The 21,662-nt window shown below is 25.1% G+C and overlaps 1 protein-coding gene across 2 annotated transcripts in view; it reads right to left on the bottom strand.

Moving 5' to 3' along the window:
- LOC122505499 (apoptosis-resistant E3 ubiquitin protein ligase 1) overlaps positions 1–21,265 on the bottom strand; it is a 44,672-nt gene extending 23,407 nt beyond the window's left edge. Inside the window, exons 1-2 of one of the 2 annotated variants that reach the window (XM_043617162.1) lie at positions 21,127–21,265; positions 20,587–20,780 (exon numbers count right to left, since the gene is read on the bottom strand). In XM_043617162.1, coding sequence (XP_043473097.1) covers positions 20,587–20,767 — 181 coding nt within the window. In that variant the 5' untranslated portion in view covers positions 20,768–20,780; positions 21,127–21,265. Of the gene's footprint in view, positions 1–10,389; positions 10,934–20,586; positions 20,781–21,126 lie in introns of those variants that run through there. The other variant, XM_043617163.1, reaches the window with a different exon arrangement.
- Positions 21,266–21,662: the final 397 nt, after the last annotated feature.

Below are 21,662 nucleotides of genomic sequence, written 5' to 3'. Positions count from 1 at the left end.
ATTTTGGTAAAATTTTTTAAAAATAATTGAAATTTGACAAAATCTTTTAAAAATAATTGAATTTTGGTAAAATCTTTTAAAAATAATTGAAATTTGACAAAATCTTTTAAAAATAATTGAAGTTTGACAAAATTTTTTAAAAATAATTAAAATTTGACAAAATTTTTTAAAAATGATTGAATTTTTGAAAAATATAAAATAAATAATCAAATTTTTGAAGAATTTTAATTATAAATATAAGTATGATTTTTCCGTTTAAATAAGAATCTAAATAAGTAAATTTTAAAACAATGTAATTTACTTAGTTTGTAGATAAGTAAATCATTAAAAATTCTGATAAAAGAATTTTAAGAATTAGTTTTTTAAAATTATTCTAATGTAATTTTTCAAAAATAATTTAATTTCTAATTATTGTAAAATTTAAAAAAAACTAAGTAATTTTTTAAAGAATTTTAATTAAAAATTTTCACAATGATTGTTTTCTCCAAACTGTTAAATATAATTCTGAAAAATTTTAATGTTTCTATTATTTTTTGTACTTATGTTTTTGAATTTTAGGAATTATATTTTTGAAAACATTGAAAATAATTGAATTTTAAAAATTTTTAATGAAAAAAATTAAATTTTGCAAAATTTTAATTATTCCAAATCTTTTTAATTATATATTTAGAAAATTTAATTAGGAAAATTATTCAAAAATAATTTTTGAAAGATTTGTCTATATAGTTATTTTTCACACTAGAAAAATCAAAATAATTTGCAATTTATACTAAAAATGTAGAATTTTGTTGCAATATTTGGAAGAAAAGTAAAAAAAAAGTCTTAATTTTTGGAAAATAGTAAAGAAAAGTCATAATATCCGAGGCCTGTTGAAGCAGTAATTATAGTTTTCGAATAAAAGTTTAATTTTCTTTTTATAGTCTATTGATAAAAATAAAAGCAGGAAAATTGACTTGAAAAAAGAAGGAAAAATTCTTCTTTATAATTGAGAGTATTATTTGGAAACATTTCTCTGATTAACAAACTGTGTAGAATTTTATTTGAAATTAGATTTGATTAAGAAATATCCTTCCTCTTCTAATTTTCTTTGATCAAAGCGAACCCCGTTTTCTTTGTCTAAAAAACCAATAATTTTATACGATTGATCTTTTACTCGGAAAAAAACGCGTGTTTCAATCAAAGAAAACTATTATCTCTTTAAAAGAGTATCTCGCCTGAAGTTCCTCTTTTCATGAAAGAAGATGAATTTTGTTGAAATGTAATTTTTTTTTCTTATTTATCATCTTGTCAATGATTGAAAAGTGTACATTTTCTCTTATATATATACGAAAATGGATAGATATAGGTGAAAATGATGGCCTGTTAGAGAAAATGAAATAAAATTTTGTGCCAAGTCCGTTCTCATGACCTGAGATAGACTCTTGACCTTTTCCCTGCGGATATCCTTCACTGACATTATTTCGTATACTAACGATCCTTTCGCGGCAGTAGTACAAAACAAGGGATGCGGGGAATGAGGATATGTGTGTCACACATACTCATGATTATACATGAGAGAGTGATTCGTGTTATATACAAAGTTGGTCTAAATCGATTGTTTCAATTGTGTTCACAACACATATACCACTTTAATTTTTTATGTCTCTAATATAAACAAACTTTCATTCTATCTTTTAGAAAATATTTCTTTTTTAAAATAATAATATATTATTTCTCTCCGGGAAAACCATTTTTATTTATTACATTTTTTTTAATTAGAGCAATTTTTTTATTTTTAATTGAATTATTTAACTTTTAAAGTTATTAAATTTTTGAACAAGGAAAATTTCTCTCATAGCTTATTTTTAGTGTGAAATATTAATAAATTGTAAAGTATGATAAAATTATATAGTCATTGATGAATTTTTAATTTTTAATTGCATCACTTAAAAATATTCATGATTTAGAAGCAAAAAATTAGTCACTAATTCAAAAAAAATTTTTTTTACTGGTCGTTTAGTTAAAAATAATTAATTAGCAGTTAAAAATAATTGATGTTTTAGCACTGTAAAAACAGTGTCTCAATGTAAGACGTTTCTGTCCCCACTTTTGAAACATTTGAGGTGTTTTACCTCAATAATTTTGAGATAAAACACCTCAAATGTTTCAAAAGTGGGGACAAAACGTCTTACATTGAGACACTTGTTTTTACAGTGAGTAGATTTTTTTAACTGATTCAATTAGTCAAACTTAACTAATTTTTTAGTTATTTTTTACTGAAAATCAGTCTTTTTTTACTGCTCTTCAAATTTGAATTAGTAGAAAGTTATTAATGAAACTACGAAAAGTCGTCCACCAAATGATTTAGTAATATTTTACTAACAGTTAGTGAAATTTTACTAGTTGTTAGTAGAATTTTACTAATTGCTTAGTAGAATTTTACTGACAATTTAGTAGAACTTTTTTTTATTAATAGTCGATAAAATAGTTTCACTAATTCATTTAGTGAAAAAAAAATAACTAACAATTAGTAAAATTCTACTAAAAAAATTAGTAAAAATTTCGCTAACAATTAGTAATATATTCTACTAATTGAAAAGGGGAAAAATTGTCCTTGAAAACTACTAACAATTAGTTAAATTTTAATTATATTAAGTTATAAAAATTTATATTTTTATAGTTATTTATAGTTAGTAGAATTCTACTAATTTAGATTTAGGGAGTGAAAATCAGTTACTTTTGACTGATTTAGAAGCAAAAATTCAGTGACTGATTGTTAGTTAAAACTGTGATTTTTAACTGATTCAAATTTAGAGAGAGCTGTTAAGAAATTTATAAACCATTAACTTATTCGTTTGCAAAATTTCTCAGCTCTCTTTAAGGAAATATTATATTTAGTCCAGTTCATTAAATATATTTTCTGAATTGAATTCTAAAAATAAATTCCTTTCTCTAAAAGTGGAAGAATAATTATAAATATAGTAAAGTAAATGTGTTTCTACGTTTCTAGAAGGAAATGAAAGAAAGGAACATTATTTATTAAATAATTTCTGTTATTTAACTTTTATTTTCAATTCTAGTTTTTCTTTATTTATATAATAATAATAAAAAATATTGTATAATTTTTTTTAATTTCAATAAGATAATTTTTTCTGTACAATTAAAATTAAAAAATTTAAATTCACACTAAAAATTAAGTTTGCATTCTCTAAAATTTTAATTTCATTCATTACATTTTCATAAAAATAATAAATGTCAAAAAGAATACACTGGAAAAAATTTATTTGATACAAATAACCGATTACTTGACTATTGTGAATTAAATATTTACTTGAATTAAATACCATTTAATTGACTCCAATAAATATTATTTGATTCAAGTAAATATTTAATTGATAATAGTCAATTAATCGGACATTGGAATCAAATAAATTTTTTTTCAGTGTAGTGTTAATGCTTTTATTATTTATTATTTGAATTTTTAATTTCTTTACTGTATTTGTAATATAACATCAAAACTTAATGATTTTGGAAATAATTATCTTTCGATTTCGTGAAAAATTATATAAAAATCAATATAGGTAAAGCTTTTATTCAGTAATATTTAAATTTGGCACGAAATGACGTTCAATTCGAAAAAATGCGATGTTGCCACGTCTCATTGAATTTTTGCTCATGAATTTTATTAATTCACTTTAAAATTTATTTTTCGTTAGATATGGCGCCTTTTTCCTCAAATATTCAGTAATGACTATAATTATTAGTTGAATTCAAAATAAATAAATAAATGTCAAGACAACTAAAATTTTTAGAGTCTATAATTGATTTAGTCAAAAAATAACTATTTTCGCAGTTATTTATTTACTTATATAGTCAGTTATTTTTAACTAAAATTTTGAGAATATTATAAAAGTAATTTTAAATTCTATTCTTAATGAGTTAGTGATAAAATGATTAATTATTTCAACTATAATTTGGACGCACGAGGGTCGATTAAATTGAAAATAGTTGTTATAAAGGGAAAGAGAGAGCTTTCAAATGAAATAAACAAATATTTATTTGATGGACAAGTAATCAGTTATTTCGAATAAATCAATTTTTTGCAATTGGATTAACAAGAGTAATAAGTAAATAATAATAGAAATGTAACTGAAAGGGACTGAAATGACAATACATAATTGTAACTTGAATATACCTGTCAGAGCAATTTTACTTTTCATTTGAAATAAAAGACAAATTAGCCTTTGAAGTTAAATGAATTGAGACGAATTGACATTTGCGGTAAAAATAAATGTCTCTTGTTGAAATAGAATTGAAATATGAAAAACAAATGGAAGTTAACCGGTGCAGGAGTTCGATATTCATTTTCTCCAATTGCGAATAATATAAACTCTATCGTCGGATCGTTGGGTTCACGTTTTATAGAAGTTTCAACTATACTGGAAACGTTGAATGTCATTTGCAATTCCATGTACTATGTAATCAACCTCGCGATCCTCCAAATGGTTTCCTGACGCTCCCATCCCTCAGGCTATAGATTTCGGGTCATTTAATTGGACATTTTTAATCTTTCGCCAATTAACTGTCTATTTTTTTCATTTTAGGTATAATTTGAATTTTTTGATAGACTGCGGTTACAATAATAATATTCCAGTTATATTTTCTAAAGGAGAAATTTTTTGCCTTTATTTAGTAATATTTTGGCACTGAAATGAAAGTTTGAGATTTATTTGCCGCAGAAAAACATTTTTTTCATATTTATTTATGTGTAAAACAAATATTTTTATTTCTCCCAACAAAATTTTTCATGTTGTCTCTAGTTTCATTTTTATGTCAATTTTATTATTACAGTTTCTTTTTGATGAGTAACCAAAAAATATTTCTTTGGAATATTTGATTTTAATTGGTATAGTTAATAATAATTGAATTGAAAGGGAAGAAAAGAAAAGAAAAGAAAACTTTCTTTATGAATAAACTTTGTGTTTCTTACGATAGAAAAAAGTGGCTTTGAAGGTCAAGGTTGTAATATAAATATAAATCAATTTCTGTTAATGATGACGGTCAGAACTTTATACAAATACAATAGAATTTGAGTAAACAATTTTTAAAAATATTTATTGAATTCTAAAGAAACTGTACGTGATATAAAAAATTCAATACTGCGTATTCTTAAAACATTGATTGAATTTGAACAGAACTTTTTATTCATAATTTTTCTTTTCACTTTATTAAAGAAAATTTTCAATGTTCTATAAATTTGGATACATTGAAAAATTTATTTGATTGAAATAACCAAGTACTTTTCTATAATCAAGTAAATATTTATATACGAAATAATTTTTATTTAAATCCAATAAATTGTATTTTTAGAAATATTTCCAGGATTGGAAGCAACAATATTTAATTGATCTCAGTAAATATTTATTTCATTCGAGTAAATATTTGTCCTCAGTAAATATTTATTTGATTCAAGTAAATATTTATTTGTGGTCAGTAAATATTTATTTAATTCAAGAGAATATTTATTTGTACTCAGTAAATATTTATTTGATAATAGACAAGTAATCAGTTACTTGAATCAAATAATTATTTTTTCCGATGTATTCAACAAAATAATGCTGTTTAGACAGGAAACGAACAAAATTTGTTCTTTCTATTTTAAGTAACTAATTTTTTTTTTTTTTTGTTAAATTTATCTTGAAATTTGCTTGAGAGAGCAACAAATGAGTAAATAAAAATTCTTGTTGCATAAATATAAACGTATTGTTGTCGAAGCCAAACATATTTCATTTTTATTAAAGTAGATTTTGAAAAAATACAGAAAGGACGAAAATAAAATTTCACACAAGCAGTTTTAATACATAACTTTGATTATATTTGAAACCATAAATTGTCAAGTGAAAGCAAAAAAGAAATTGAAAAGTTTGAAAATTGACTTTTAAAAATATATGTAGGCATGAATATTCCTTTTGAAATCAGGGGAAAAAAGATGTGTGCTTGGAGTACAAAGAACGTTTATATATATCTATGCATATGGTTGACTATTAATAATTCATCTGGTGTAGTTGAGTTTCAACAGGAGCAAATAAACTATGAATGAAATTAATAACAGAATAATCCGATTTCCAAGTCGTGATCGAATTCGAAAGCACTCTCAATATAGAATTTTCGCATTCATAATAAAGGTAATCTTTCCCTTTATAATACAACTATTTTCAATTTAATGGACCCGTGTGCGTCAGAATTGGTTGAAATAATTATAATCATTTTATTACTAACTCATTGGGAATAGAATTTCAAATTACTTTTATATAATCAATGATAATTATTAGGGAAGCTATAGATTATTGACTATATTTAAGGAGTTTAATATCTAACTTTAAAGATTTTTTTATTCTTTCGTAATATGTTGAAAGTTGAATCCATTTTATGCCTTTTTGCAAAGTTTGAACAGTTTTTATCTTCTAGTTCTTGGAATTCTAAATCTGGTCGAGATTGCTTTTAATAATTATAGGTAATTGAACAACTAAAGAGTAAATAATATGAATATAGTTTTATTTCGAATAAATATTCGTCTTCTTAATTAATTTGGGGTATGGACCGAAAAAGCCCGAAACAATGCGAACATCCCTCACAGTAGGCGTTACAACTAAAAAGTACTAAACAATGGAGTTTCAATAAAAAGAAGTGATTTTCAAACATTGTTAAACAAAAACAAATTTTTTTTTTAAATATTCATCAACATTTCTGAAATTTTTGTGATGAAATACTTGCATTTTTCATAACGACAAACATTAAAGATTAAAAACTACACAAAGTTTAAAACACTTCTTTTTATTGAAAATTCATTATTTTTCAATTATAATTTCTACTGTTATGGATGATCGTCAAATGCGGGTTTTTTTCGAATTTTCATGTACATCAATCATATCATTTACTATTGTTTTTATTATTATTATTGCTATTATTATTACTTTTTTGTTGGTTCTCGTTTTATAACATAAACATTTGAACTAATTTTAACATTAGTTATATTAATTTTTGGTTTTCTAAATGCAACTATTTTTGTAAAATCCTTGACTATATAAAGTCTTTTTTTTAGTAGGTGAATTGCAAAAAAAAGAATAAATACGTATGTATGTATATTTATTAAAGCGTAAAAATAAACCCAGCAGAAAAATCGTTATCAAGTATCATGTTGAAAATTTCGTGGAAACTTTTTCAATGTTCACTTTAATGTCTCTCAGTAAGGTTCTCTGTGTGAAGCTTAAGTATCTAATTAACCTCATAAATGCAGCGTGATTTGAGATTTGAGATGAAAAAAAAAGATCATATCGGCGCGTATCCTTCAAAGCCTTAAGGGTGGAATTATGACGTCAAGGTAGCCTTTATTTGAATTGACCTATGACCTATTTGGTCACAACTCGGTCTTAACACGCGAACGTGAATTGTTAGCAAACTTGTATTTCTATATATATCTATATAACACCTGAAACATTATTTTATGGTACAAGGAAGAACTTAGTTTCTGAAATTTTACATACAATTTTTTTCACGCAATATAAAGTTCAGTATAATGTAATTTTGGTGGGAAAGAGAAATTCTCTTTTTTAGAAAATACACCTATTGTATAAATTTACATTAAATAATGTATATTAAAAAAATTATATTATCAACTTTATTATTAAAATTTTGCCGAGTTATAGTTTCAATTAATACTACAATAATAATAATAACAATAATAAAAATAATAATACATAAACTCATAAATACAGTAAATAATATTAATGATCAAATTTATGCTCTCTAACTTTGAATCAATGAAAAGTCGTCCACTAATTTTATTCTTAGTAAAATTTTGCTATTTCATTAGTAATTTCAATTTTTTTGCTTAAGTTTCGGTGGGAAGTTTCTAAGAATTAGTAGAAATTTTTACAAATTTAAATTAGTGGACGAATTTTTACTAATTTGGATTTAGAGAACAATAAAGTATATTTATTTTATTAAAAAATGAATTGTTGAATATTTTTAAATTTCGACGTTAAAAGAAAGTCGATGAATTATTTTAGTATTTTATTTAACAGAGAAAACATATATTTGAGAGAATATTTATATGAATAAAATGACGGTGAAATTAATCGAGAATGAAGATATGAAATATTAAAATTTAAATGTATAAAAATTCCAATGACTCTTGTAAAAAATTTTTATGAGAAATTTATTCTCCATAATCTGTAACAATGTGTCACAAAATTTATTGAATTTAATTAACTATATTCAGGAAATTAATTAAATATGCTGTCGATAATGTATAAATTTATCGATCTGAAATAGATATGTGTGTAGGATATATATATATAGGAAACTATATAATTATAGTAATAAGCGGAAAATTAAAGTAAATTTTTTTTTTTTGCTAAACGTCTGAAAAAAATACTTTATACAATAAATTTGTTTAAGAGAGTAAGTTTCTAAATATAATTGTATATGTAGGAATAAAAGTTTCTCGAATATGAAACAGACATCCTTTTAATTAAAATGATCAAACTTGTTAAGAGTCCTGATGAGAAAAGTACCAGAAGGAAAATAAGTTGAGAATATATATATATATATATATATATATATATATATAGTAAATAGCGAAAACTCTTCTCTATAATTAAAACCAGTTTTATTCTATAATAAATTATTACTTTAAAATACAAATTAATTAAGGAGACGTATATTTAGAGGAAAGTTTGATAATTTTGAACGACGAAAATTCTCCTATGGAATTTGATGTCGCGCTTGTAAATCTGGCTTTCAAAATTATGACAAAGAAAATTTTCTATTCAAAATTATAACAAAAGTGTTGTTAAAATATTGGAGCATAAAAAATGAAAGTGGGAAAAAAAGTATTAAAATTTAAATATAATATATTTTTTATGAAACTAAATTTTTAGAGTTCTACTTTTTAATTATTTGATATTCGATATTATAAATTTTAATAAAAGGTCAAGAGTTCTTCTCAGTTCATGTGCAAATAATTATCGTAATAAAAAATATATATGCGGAGAAGTTTAGGTAATTACCGTAACTAATTATTATCACGTAGAGAATAACAATTTTTACAAGCCATCATAAATAGTAATTGCTTTTTAGTTAGTTAACAGGAGTTGATAAAAAAAACTAATAAATTAATTACCTTATGATAATGATTAATTACTGTATGGTAAATAGAGACTAATAAATATAAATTTCTGATAAATTAATGAATAATTTCAAATTATAGTAGCTAATATCTCGTTTGATTAATTGAAAAAAGTTAAAAGTATTAGATTTATTATTTGATTATAGATAGAAAAGATAGATAATCTATATATGACTATAAATATTACTTAATAAAAAATGAAAAACTCCATTTTCTTTATAACAATAAAAGAACTCTACATTGTATTTTTATTCGATAACATAAAGCTCACCCTTATCAATAATGCTTGAAAAATGTAAACTCTTGTAAACTTTATTTATAGTTTACGCTATAAATTTCAAGAATATTTATAAAGTTAGAAATAATTTATTAAATTAAAATATTATAGCAATTAAATTAATATAGTATTATATTATAGAGTAGTAATTATTTATTGAATAATTTATTGCTTTATATGAGTTTATAATGAGTACGTAGTAATAGAAGAAACAGAACTATAAATGAGGGAATTAAAAATTGTTAATCGTAAACTTTTTCAAATATTTATAATCAATTAACAATATTTAATACTTTTACATTATTTTTATCGCAAAAAATGATAAAGAATGGAATTAAAAATTGTTATTCGTAAATATAAAATAATTATCAATTAAAAAGTACAAATAAGGATTTTTTTACTTTGTGTTTTTATTGCAAAAATCGGTTTGTAATAAAAACTTTTGTCTTTTAAGAAACAAGTATTTTTTATTTATTCAAACGTTACAGTATATCCGCTGCTAATTTTGTGAAAAATTGTGGCGAATCAATGAAGTGTGTTCATGCATGCAAAATTTATTGACTCAATAAATTACAATGTTTTCTTTAAAGTCGATATAAACGCTTAGAATATTTCCTCATAAAGCAAGAAGTGACATATCTAGTAATAAATAAAATACACCGTTTGTATTCTCTTTAAAAATGTTTAAAAACGTTTAAAAATATTTTTAAATATTTAAAAATATTTAAAAATTTTATGAGAAAATACATTTTCCGTTTTATTTGTTTAAGAAAATATTAAGTTGATATTTAAACTCTGAGTTGTACCAGTAATTAATTTATAAAATTACATAAATGATTGATTCTTTTTATATTAACATTTAAGAGTTTTCAAAATTTTGCACGAAAAATGTATGTGAAATTTGAATGTTGTTTTAATAATCTAAAGAACAATGTATACTCACATTTTCGAATTTTTGTATTATCAAATTGTGTAGATAAAAATCGAAAACATTTTTATCATTAGAAAACTTTTTTTATATAAAATGAAAATTGCCCGCGAAACTGATTTTGAAAACATACCAAACAACCGGTTTGGGTTTTCGTTAACAATGACAATTTTCTTGGCTAATAATCACAATTTTTTTTTGAAGGGGGCGAAATCGATTAAAAATTTGGGACAATGACTAAAAAAGTGTGTCAAAGGCCTCTGACTTTTGATCCTGATTTGATGAATCGGAAAATATCAAATTCTTGAAGACTTTTATCATTTCCGTTTGGATTTTGCGCACTGGTAGTTTCTTTGAAAGTGAGCATACTTTTTGTCTAGTGGTTTTTTTTTGAAAAAATTTATTTTCTAGTTTTCTATTCTTGACTTTTATTTTTGTACTATGTTTGTTTTTGTGTTTTTGCTGTTTTTATTGGAAATAAATAGCGTTATATAGGCCGAAAGAGGGATCGGAGACCCGCGTTTGCGGAGTCACGCTAGTCGACTAGCAACCCTTGCCCCACCGAAGCCTTCTCATTCTCTTCCACTTCGACCCCCTCTACGAGCCACCCTCCATAGGCGCCTATAGATACGTACACAACCCTTCTCGGTTCGATTTTGAGGGTGGGAGGCTCGGCAAAGGAAATTGAGAGGATGGTACACATTTTATATACGTAATTCCTCTCGCAGTCAGTGTTCTTTACTACGTTAACCTCTGACACTCTCTAACACCTTTTTAAGACCACTCCTCTTATCTATTCTTCACTTTATCTACCCCAATTCTCTCTCTCTCTCTCTCTCTCTACGCCACCTCTACCTATAGAACTTTTTGTCATTTAGGTCGTGAGGCAGTTCAGGCTTTTTTCCCTTCACTGTCAGTCGTCGACCTCATTTTCTTTGAAAATTCAGAATCTGCATTATGTGCGTCATTGCAGTTTGGAAAATAGATTGACGATCCACGGATAGGGAGTTGAACACTAAATATATGCATATAAAAATGTTGATATTTTTTTAATACAATTTGTGTTAAATTGCACACATCAGAAAAAAGTAATGGGTTTCGTGAATATTCCATAAAAATTATTTGTTCGAATATTTATTATACAGAATTTTTTTTTTTTATTAAATCAGAGTTGTTATGGGTCAGAAAAATCAGGGAAAAGTCAAAGATTTTTATTAAAGTACTGGAAAAAATTTAATTTGCAGAATTTATAAGGAAATTCTGAATTTTTGCGTCTTTTTTGTTTGCCTCATAAACTATGAAATTAGGGGTCATACACAAACTACGTAAGGCTTTAATACCTATATATTTAATTAATTATTATAAATTCTTGATTTATAGAAAAATTTTAGTTAAAAACACTAAAAAAATTGAATTTTAGAGAAGTTACAAATGTTTGCAGAAATTAAAATATTTTCAAAAGTAATCAAATTCTCCGCAGAAATTCAATTATGTTCAAAAATTTATTAATAAAATTAATTAATTAAATTAATTAATTTTTATTAATAAAATTCTTGGCAAAATTTCAATTAAATAATAAAATGCTTTTCTTTAAAATTCAATTCTTTTCAAGAATTTTAATAAAACTCTTCTCCGAAATTCAATTATTTTCGAAAATTGTAATAAAATGCTTGGTAATGATTCAAGTATTTAAAAAAATTATCCCTTATTCAATGATTTTCAATATCAACTATTTTAATAAAATTTTCCAAAAGAATTCATTTATTAAAATTCTACGCAAACATTCAATTATTGTCATAAATAATACAAATTTTACAGGAATTCAATTATTTACAAATTTTTTATAAATTTCTTTGACAGAATTAAATTATTTTCAGGAATTTTAAAAAATTCTCTTAAAAATTTCAATTATCTTTTAAAATAATAAAATCTTCCAAAAGAATTCAATTATTAAAAAAAAATTTAATAAAATTCTGCGCAAACATTCAATTATTGTCATAAATAATACAAATTTCACAGGAATTCAATTATTTAAAAATTTTAAATTTTTTATAAATTTCTTTGACATAATTGAATTATTTTCAGGAATTTTAAAAAACTCTCGTAAAAATTTCAATTATCTTTTAAAATAACAAAATTTTCCAAGAGAATTCAATTATTTACAAATTTTTTATAAATTTCTTTGACATAATTGAATTATTTTTAACCGAATTCCTCGAAAAATGTAATTAATCTTAAAATTTTTATTAAACTTCGTCAAAAAATTCAATTACTTAAAAATTTGTTAATAAAATTCTTTATGAGAATTTAATTTTGAGAAACATTCATTTATTCAATAATTTTTTCATTTTTGTATTTAAATAATTAAATTCTTGTAGAATTTTCTAATAAAAATTGTTTAAAAATGAATTTTTAGTTAAAATTTTAGATAAAAGTATAATTGAAATTTTTTAAAAAATTATTCCAAGTTTTTATTTTCTAAATATTGAATTGAAGAATTTCCAAATAATCAAAATTTCGTAAAATTGAATTGTAAACAAATGGATTTGAAGATTTTCTAGAAACTTTTGCGAATTTTATTATATTTTGTTAAATAATTGAATTGATGCGAAAAATTGTATTACTGATAAAAATAATTGAATTCTCGCAAAGGATTTTATTAAAATTTTGGTAAATAATTTAATTTTTTTTTTTGAAAAATTTTATGGAAGTTCAAATTATTATAAATCATGAAGATAGCGATCACATAATATCTTCTTGTTTTATAATAATATTACTAAAAGTTATTGAATTTCAAAAGAAGTTATTGATGATTCTGAATAATTTTACAATTAAAGAAATTCGTAAATGTAATACTTTTACTCAACATATGAGGTCACCGAATTTTTATTTAACAGAATTTCCAGTTGATTAAAGTTTTAATTAGCCATTTTCTTTTCTACTTGAGAGAAATGTATTCTAATTGAATTTTAATTTAGAAAAAATATCATTTATTCAGAATTTAAGAGTCGAACTTTTAATTGTCGTAGAAATTCTATTCAATCGCAGCTTCATTTGTGAGGATTATTATTTGGACGAATTGTCATTTAAGAGAAGAATTTTCATTTTTATTTCAGTATTTTTAGAGGCTGAAATATCAATTGATAGGATTTTCATTTCTCCGAACAATCATACGATAGAAAGAAGCACTAATTTTAAAATGGAGCAACCTCTATTTTCTTGATAATTTCTGATTGATCAATTTTAAAATTGCTCTTCCAAAATCATTCTGTCTGATATTTTTTCGGAGAAATGATATCCTTATATAGAAAAACTGTGAGGCAGATATAAATAATATTTCTTCTAAATTTACATTCGGTTGTATTACATTTTTAAAAAATAATATACATGGTACCATATATAAAATGAAAATGGATAATGCATTTTAAGAGGAATCAGCTAAAATGAAGATTACTTTTTTTAGGGTGTGATGCGAAATGGAAATATGAGGAAATTTTTAAATTCAAAAGTAATTGGAATGATGAATAACCGTTGGCAAAGGGAATTTATCCGACTTTCCCCGCAAATAGGACAACGTGTGGCCACAATATTGATGCAATATTGTGCCATTTGGCAGTTATTACTATTCAAATATTATGGGCAATATTGCGTCAATATTAACGAGCAGTATTGTCCTAAGTTTGAAACAATATAATGGCCGTTCGTTGTACTATTTGAAATATATAAAAATGTTATTTATAGCCAAATGTTGATATATGAACAATTTGCCAAAGAAAAAGCAAACCTTTTGCATCTCTAAACCTTAAAATTCAGTCAAACATGGTTTTAGTGAAAAAAGGGCTGAACTTTCTAAATTTGATTTTGTAAAATTGAACTAATTGTTATCAGATTATTGATGTAGTTACAGTACTCACTAAATCATTAGTTAAAACGGATTAGTAAAAATTCTACTAAATTTAATTTAGAGAGAAAGAAAAATTTATATTTTACTGTGTATTTATTTTTAATTGTTTACTTTTTAATCTTTTTGTCGTTGAAAAAAACCTTCGAGTTAAGTATCTACTTAGATTTTATATTAAAGAAACAAATTTCGAGCCATCCTGAAAAGTTATTAATTTAATCCGACCAAGGGTTTTAATTTTAATACAGCCCGAGTCGAAATTTAGACCCTACTTAGCCTCTGAAAATGTAGGGCTTATTCAGGTTTAGCAGTCGTAAAGTAGGGTCTGATTTCAATACAATTTTTAAAAACTAGACCCTCCTTTGACTCCCAAAATAGGCTGAAATTTGCCAATCTTCCATTTGGAGAAGCAAAGGAGGGTCTACTTCTAAGAAACCTATACCGTACTTTTAAACATCGTAGACCCTACTTTCATACTCCTAGACCCTACAATTAGAAAAAGAAAAATTTGAAGATTTGCTCAGATTCAATTGAAGCACTAGGGATGAGTAAAAGTGGAATTTTATGTGTTTTATAGCGTCTATATACACGAAGTGTATACAGACGCTATAAAACACATCAGTATTTATGAATTTGGAGTACTTTTTGCATTTGCAGTGTTTCAAGTAATGCATTAAAAAATAATTCTAAATTTTCTTTTAGAATGTAGGGTCTAGGAGTATGAAAGTAGGGTCTACGAGGTTTAAAAGTACGGTATAGGTTTCTTAGAAGTAGACCCTACTTTGCTTCTCCAAATGGAAGATTGGCAAATTTCAGCCTATTTTGGGAGTCAAAGTAGGGTCTAATCGTATTAGAATTAGACCCTACTTTACTACTCCTAACACTCAATAGACCCTGAAAATTCAGGGTGAAAGTAGGGCTTAAATTTCGACTCGGGAGGGCATATAGCCTTTTAAATTCATATACCGCACATATTCATATGCTTTTATAGTGGAAATTTGTTTTAAATTTATACAGAACCATGTTTAATTTATATATATACATATATCCTATATATTACAAACTCATATTTTAGCTTTAGCGGAAATTCCCATCTTATAAAGCATGCCAACATATTTTGAAGTTTGTTCATTGAGAAAAAGTGGAAAATATATAATCTTTTTAACTCTCTTGCGGTTCAAGTATATCCAACTTGTATGAAAATCTCACCGAAAACATTTTCTTTGGGGAGAAAAATGTTCACCTTAAAAGATATGTTTATAGTTTTTAAATTCACAAAGTTTCTGATTTATTTATTTGAAATCCCGCTGTTTTTTCGTATAAATATTTTATTTGTATGCGGAAAGAAAAATGGTAGACTAAATGTGTGAAGTTGTTTAATAATTTAGATTTTAGTGGGAATTTTTTTTTTATAAGAAATTTTTAATTTTAGGTAAAATTTTACACGTTTGTTTGGTAATTTTAATTTTTTTTAGTGAAGCTTTAGTGAAAAAGGATTTTAAATTAAGGAGCTGGATGCTATAAGGAATAATTAGATTATTAAAAATAATTAATTTATAGAAGATTTTAGTCGAAAACACTCAAACAAATTGAACTTCGAAGCAATTGCAAATAATTGTAGAAATTCAATTATTTTTCAAAAATTTTAATTATTTTCAAAAACTTTCCTCAATTCAATGATTTTTAATATCTACTATTTTTTAAGAAAAATTCCCAAAAGAATACAATTAGTTAAAAAATATTTTAATAAATTTATAAATAATAAATAATAAATAATAAAAATAATAATAATAAAATTCAATTATTTACAAATTATTTTCATAAATAAAAACATTTTCTACAGGGATTCAATTATTTTCAAAAATAATATAATTCTTCGCAGAAATTCAATTATGTTAAAAAATTTACAAAATTTCTCTTTAAAATTTCAATTATTTTTATAAATAATAAAATTCTTCTCCAAAATTCAATTCTTTTCAAAAATTTTAATAAAATTCTTCTTCGAAATTCAATTATTTTCAAAAAATGTAATAAAATTCTTCGCAGAAATTCAATTATGTTAACAAATTTTAAAAAACTCTTATCAACATTTCAATTATCTTTATAAATAATAAAATTCTTCTCCAAAATTCAATTATTTTCAAACATTTTAATTATTCTTAAAAATTTTATTAAAATTTATCAAGAGAATTCAATTATTTAAAAATTTGTTGATTAAATTCTTTATGGAAATTCAATTCTAAGAAACATTCAATTATTTAATAAAATATTTATTTTTGTATTTAAATAATTGAATTCTCGTAGAATTTTTTATTAAATATTGATTTAAAAATGAATTTTAGTTAAAGTTTTAGATTATAATTAAATTTTCAAAAGGTTTCAAATTAAAATCTTTAAACATTTTAACTTTTCATACTTTCCATTAAGAATTCTGTGGAATTAAATTTTTTCAAAAAGTTTAATGAAAATTCAATTAATTTATTTAATTGAAGAATGTCAGAATAATCGGAATTTCGTAAAATTAAATTGTAAACAAAAAGATTTTGAAAATTCTCAAAGAACTTTTCAAAAATTATTAAAAGAAAATTGACTTAAAGAGAAATTTTGATTGAAAATTCTATAAATTTGGTAAAATATATAAAATGTATTTTAAAAACCTGGAAAAATTCTGTTTTTTAACCTGGAAAACCTGGAAAAGTAGTGGAATTTTAAAAGAGTAAAAGCGTGACAACCCTGTTAACAATTTAAATTAGTGGGCAATATCATTTATAGTTTTAAATCTTGTACCGAAATTTTAGAAAAAAATTACTAGGAATCAGTAGAATTTGTTACTATAATTTAAAATAGTGGACGTTTTAACTAATTTAGGTTTAGAGAGCTAGGAACTTTTTTCAGTATATATTTTGGCACTATAAAGTTATAATCAGTTTTGAAACTTGCTAGAAGTGAAACCTTCTTATTTTTCTTTAATTAAATTAATTAGGACAGTGTACTTCAGGTTGATTAGTTTATCTATCTTTGATTGATGTACTTCTTATCGAATTAAGACTTCTCAAGTATTCGAAAAGCAATTCCCTTCGGTGCTATTTCAAAATTCTCCTCATTTGAGAAAATTGAGAATTAAAATTAATTTTTAAATTAATGAGAATTGTAGATTTTAATTTGAATTCTTTGTTAATTTTACAATTGAAGAGAATGTTGCTAATTGCTCTTTTATTGATTCCGATCCTCTTGTATTCTTTCAAATGTTTCTGCTACTGTATGTACAATAGGTTTGTGAAAACAATAGCTTCGTGGAAAAAAGTCGAGGCTTGTCCGAAGAAATGAACTCGAAACTTGTAGAAAATGATAAGGAAAGCGACTTGGTGTAAATTTGAAAACCCTCGGGAAAATTGGTTTCTAGAAACTTGGAATGGACAATGCATTAATTATTCAGTCCCTGAGGTACCATCCCATTACAAACTGACCGCTTATTGGCCAACGGATGTTGTGTATATGCCATGATATATCCGGAAAGTAGCTACTAGTTAGTCAGATAGTTTATGTCCCGCTATTCTATAAAGTTATTGGCCAATATATATATGTATACTGTATCCATTGGTAGAAGCAGATGCAGACATGCTCTTTTCCGCAGGAACATGATTACTGAACCTCCCTCTCCACTATTTCATTTCGAGATGCAGAGAGCGCGCAGTGACATTGCTCCAGTATTCTCGGGCGCAAGCGTATTTTCAATTTCCTCTTCATGATCAGACTCCAAAAATCCTATCTCTCACAGGGGGAACACGAAATGACAGCAGATTAGATCAAAATCTTCGCTTCATGCAACTGCATCCTATGATTCTTAACAAGTTAAGCATTTCGATTTAATTAAATTTCATATTTGACCTGGAAAATTCTTTGAGGGGCATATTTTTAAGTTGAAAATTGTGGTTAGATTAGTTTTCGAAATTAATTAGCTCGCTTTTCTTTTCTTTTCTTTTCTTATTGCATTAAGAGAATAAAGAGGTTTTCTGAGGATTGCTCGTATAGAGGCACTTCTCCTTGGACCACTGCTATAATTTTTTATTCTTTTTAAATCACTACACTCAAAAAAAAAAGTGTTCTGGTTGCACTGCACGGAGAGAAATATCTGGGCTTTTTAGCATGAAGTTCTTCATACTACGATTGCAAGAAACCTATGCGATTTCGGTAAAAGTTTTCTGCAATGTGATTGGTCGGCCCAGGCTCTGGGCGTGGCCTAATAGCCAGTTGCAAGGGTCTAATACCGAAAAAGCATAGGATTCTTGCAATCGCAGTATACTTTCTTGCAGTCATAGTATACTAACATTTCATACTTTTAAAATACAAAGCATTCATGCTATAAACGATTGATTTTTCTCTCCGTGTGGGAGGAATTTATTTTATTCAAATAACCGATTATACTTGTTTATTATCAAATAAATGTTTGCTTAATAATAATAATGTTTACTTATCGAATTGACTTAAATAAAAATTATTTGATACCAATATTTACATGTATCAAATAATTTTTGATACATTCATTAGGTAAATACACAAAATAATATTAATTTGAGACAAGTAGTGGTTCGTTTGAATGAAATAGTTCTTTCCCAGTACAGATAGAAGAATCAGCGTCTTGTGACTATAAAAACTGAAAATAATCAGCTTATGAAAATCGAACCAAATGGAAATTATTTGAGTTTGGAAGAAGAGATTAAGGAAGTTTGAACGAGCAATGAATAGTCATTACATTAGGCAAATGTATGTGGGTAATGTGTGTGGAAAGTAAACTTTGGAAAAAGGACTTTCGTGACACATATTATGACTAGAGATTAATGATATTGAGAGGATAAAAGAAAATATGGATTTTCGAGGCCGACAGGGAATAATTAAAGTGTATAGTGGTGACCGATAACTTTATAGTCAATCGATATTATCCATTTTCCAAACTGAGAAATTGGATATCTGCCAAATAATGAATTCCGATGCCAAAATGATGAGCAGTAGCCCTATTGTGTTCGTGATAATCTTCTGAATAGCGATTCATGAACGATTTCACTAATATTTACTCCGGTAATTTAATTAATGCATCGTCACGTATAACACTGACAGTTTTTTAATGAAATTCCTTTAGTTTTGTCGCTTTGTGTCTTTTACATCCACACGAGACTTTGTATATGTTGTGTGCATATATGAAATTTTAATAGTCTCTGTAGTGTAATGTGATTTTACAATGTTTCCCAAATGTGCGAGAGACAAATTTTACTTGTTACTTGGTTTATGAGTTTCTTCTAGTAGCTGGTAAATACATAATGTGAAATAAAATTACGTGTACTTTTTGGTTCTATTTTCTTCTTATAAATGGAGAAATATTCTTAATAATTAAATTATATATTCTTTTCATTCTAAATTTTGAATTAGTAGAAAGTCGATTACCAATTCAAATCAGTAAAAATTCCTATACTCAAAATTTTATTAATTTATTTACAGAGCTCGAACTAAGTCCGTAAATCCTGTAAAAGTCCGTAAAAGTCTGTTCTTTTTTTAAAAAAAAGTCCGTAAAGTCCGTAATTTGATTGAAAAAGGACGAAAAGTTCGTAAATTGTACGATATAATTTGGAGAATTTTAGAGAGATTACCAATGATTGCAGAAATTCAGTTATGTTAAAAAATTTTTAAAAATTCTCATCAAAATTTCAATTATTTTTAAAAATAATTAAATTCTTCTCCAAAATTCAATTATTTTCAAACATTTTAATAAAGTTTTTGGCAAAATTTCAATTATTTTTAAAAATTTTCTTCAAATCAATGATTTTTAATATCTACTATTTTCATAAATTTTTTCTATTCTAAGAATAAGCTCCGCGGATTATATTATTAAATGAGTAACCATCATATTAAGTAGTAGAAGAAAGTTGCAGTCAGACAAAACTACAAATTGTCAGACAGTCAGACAAATAGTTAAAATTTAATATAAAGTTTTGGCTTGAAACCATTGTAAGTGGAAAAGGCAAGTTTCAGTCAGACTCGAAACTGTTTCATTTTGTCGAGTCAGTTCTGTAAATGTCTACATTTTAAACTAGTAAGTAAACAATTCTGCTGTTTTACCATAAATGGGCAATAATATTTCTGCAATACTTTAATCTTTTATAGATTTTACTTTTTTTACTTCTCTTGGAAAAAAGTTGATAAATCATTGTCTGCCTTTTGGCAAAAATTATAGTAAAGTGTTAGAAAATATATATATATATATATATAAGAAGAAGTAGATTAAAAAATCGTATTTTTAAGAAAAATATAAGACTTACCATTTTCTCGAAAGAGTTGTCGGTATTGTTCAAGTCCAATTTCAACAAGCCATTGTTCAGCTTCATTGAGTTCTCCGTTTTTTCCATTTTCGGATGTAGCCAGCAGTAATAATTTGCCAAGGGACAGAACCATTGGAAGGGCCAAAAAGACCCCCGATAGTACCGTTGACCATCGTGCCATTGCGTATTTTCATCTGATAAAAATAATTATTTTTTACCATTACTCAGTTATCAGTTGAATAAACCTTGAAGCAACAAGATAATAAAAATGTGCAACAATCAAAGACTCTGGCGTGCATTCTATGATTTTCGTACTTTCACACCTGAGGATATCATAGAGTTGGTAAAAATTAAAAACTCTATTCTACATTGTCAAGAATGTTTCAATTCATAAATCATAAGAAAAACAATAAAATAAGTCGTTTTTGACAGATGACAGGTTAGGTATGGGATTGATTTGAAGGTTATGTGTTTCTCCAATGTTTGTAAACAAATGAACTGTCGAATGAATTTTCATTCTTTAGAAATCAAATGTCTTACCACATTTTTGGAAAATGTCACTTCATTTTGAAACACGATCGAAAATAATGTTGAACGCGATATCATGCAAAAAAAATATATCAGATAAACCCGAACCTCACGACACAATGAGAAAGGTTGTCACTGGGGTTATCGCCATTACCGGCACACGAGAAAATATTTCTTGTGAACTTGGAGGAATTCTAGAGAATTTTAGATTAAACATTGAGTCGGTAATTCTAGGGATTTTCAGAGAAGTAGGCATTTCTTCTTTATTCACTGTTGAAGAAATCAATTCTTCTTAGATTTTTTTAATTTTAGAATATTTTATTTTACACTATAGGAATATTGCGAGATTACAAGATTTATAAAGAAATGTGTTTACTTTATTTTCTTGTTTAATTACGTGAACTATTTTTCTTCATTTATTTTTCAAATGCTACACGTTTTGATGAGAGGCAAGAAGGGTCGCTATCATACAGGCGTTGACTGTCTAATATGCATACAAAACATGCGACTTTCTAAATTTAAGAGATGTTAAAGATTATAATTTGCAT

This window comes from Leptopilina heterotoma, unplaced genomic scaffold, assembly GCF_015476425.1.
Source record: "Leptopilina heterotoma isolate Lh14 unplaced genomic scaffold, ASM1547642v1 Lhet_36, whole genome shotgun sequence".
Lineage (NCBI taxonomy): Eukaryota > Metazoa > Arthropoda > Insecta > Hymenoptera > Figitidae > Leptopilina > Leptopilina heterotoma.
The sequence above is the reverse complement of the archived record's forward strand: the minus strand, read 5'-3'. Positions and strand labels throughout refer to the sequence as shown.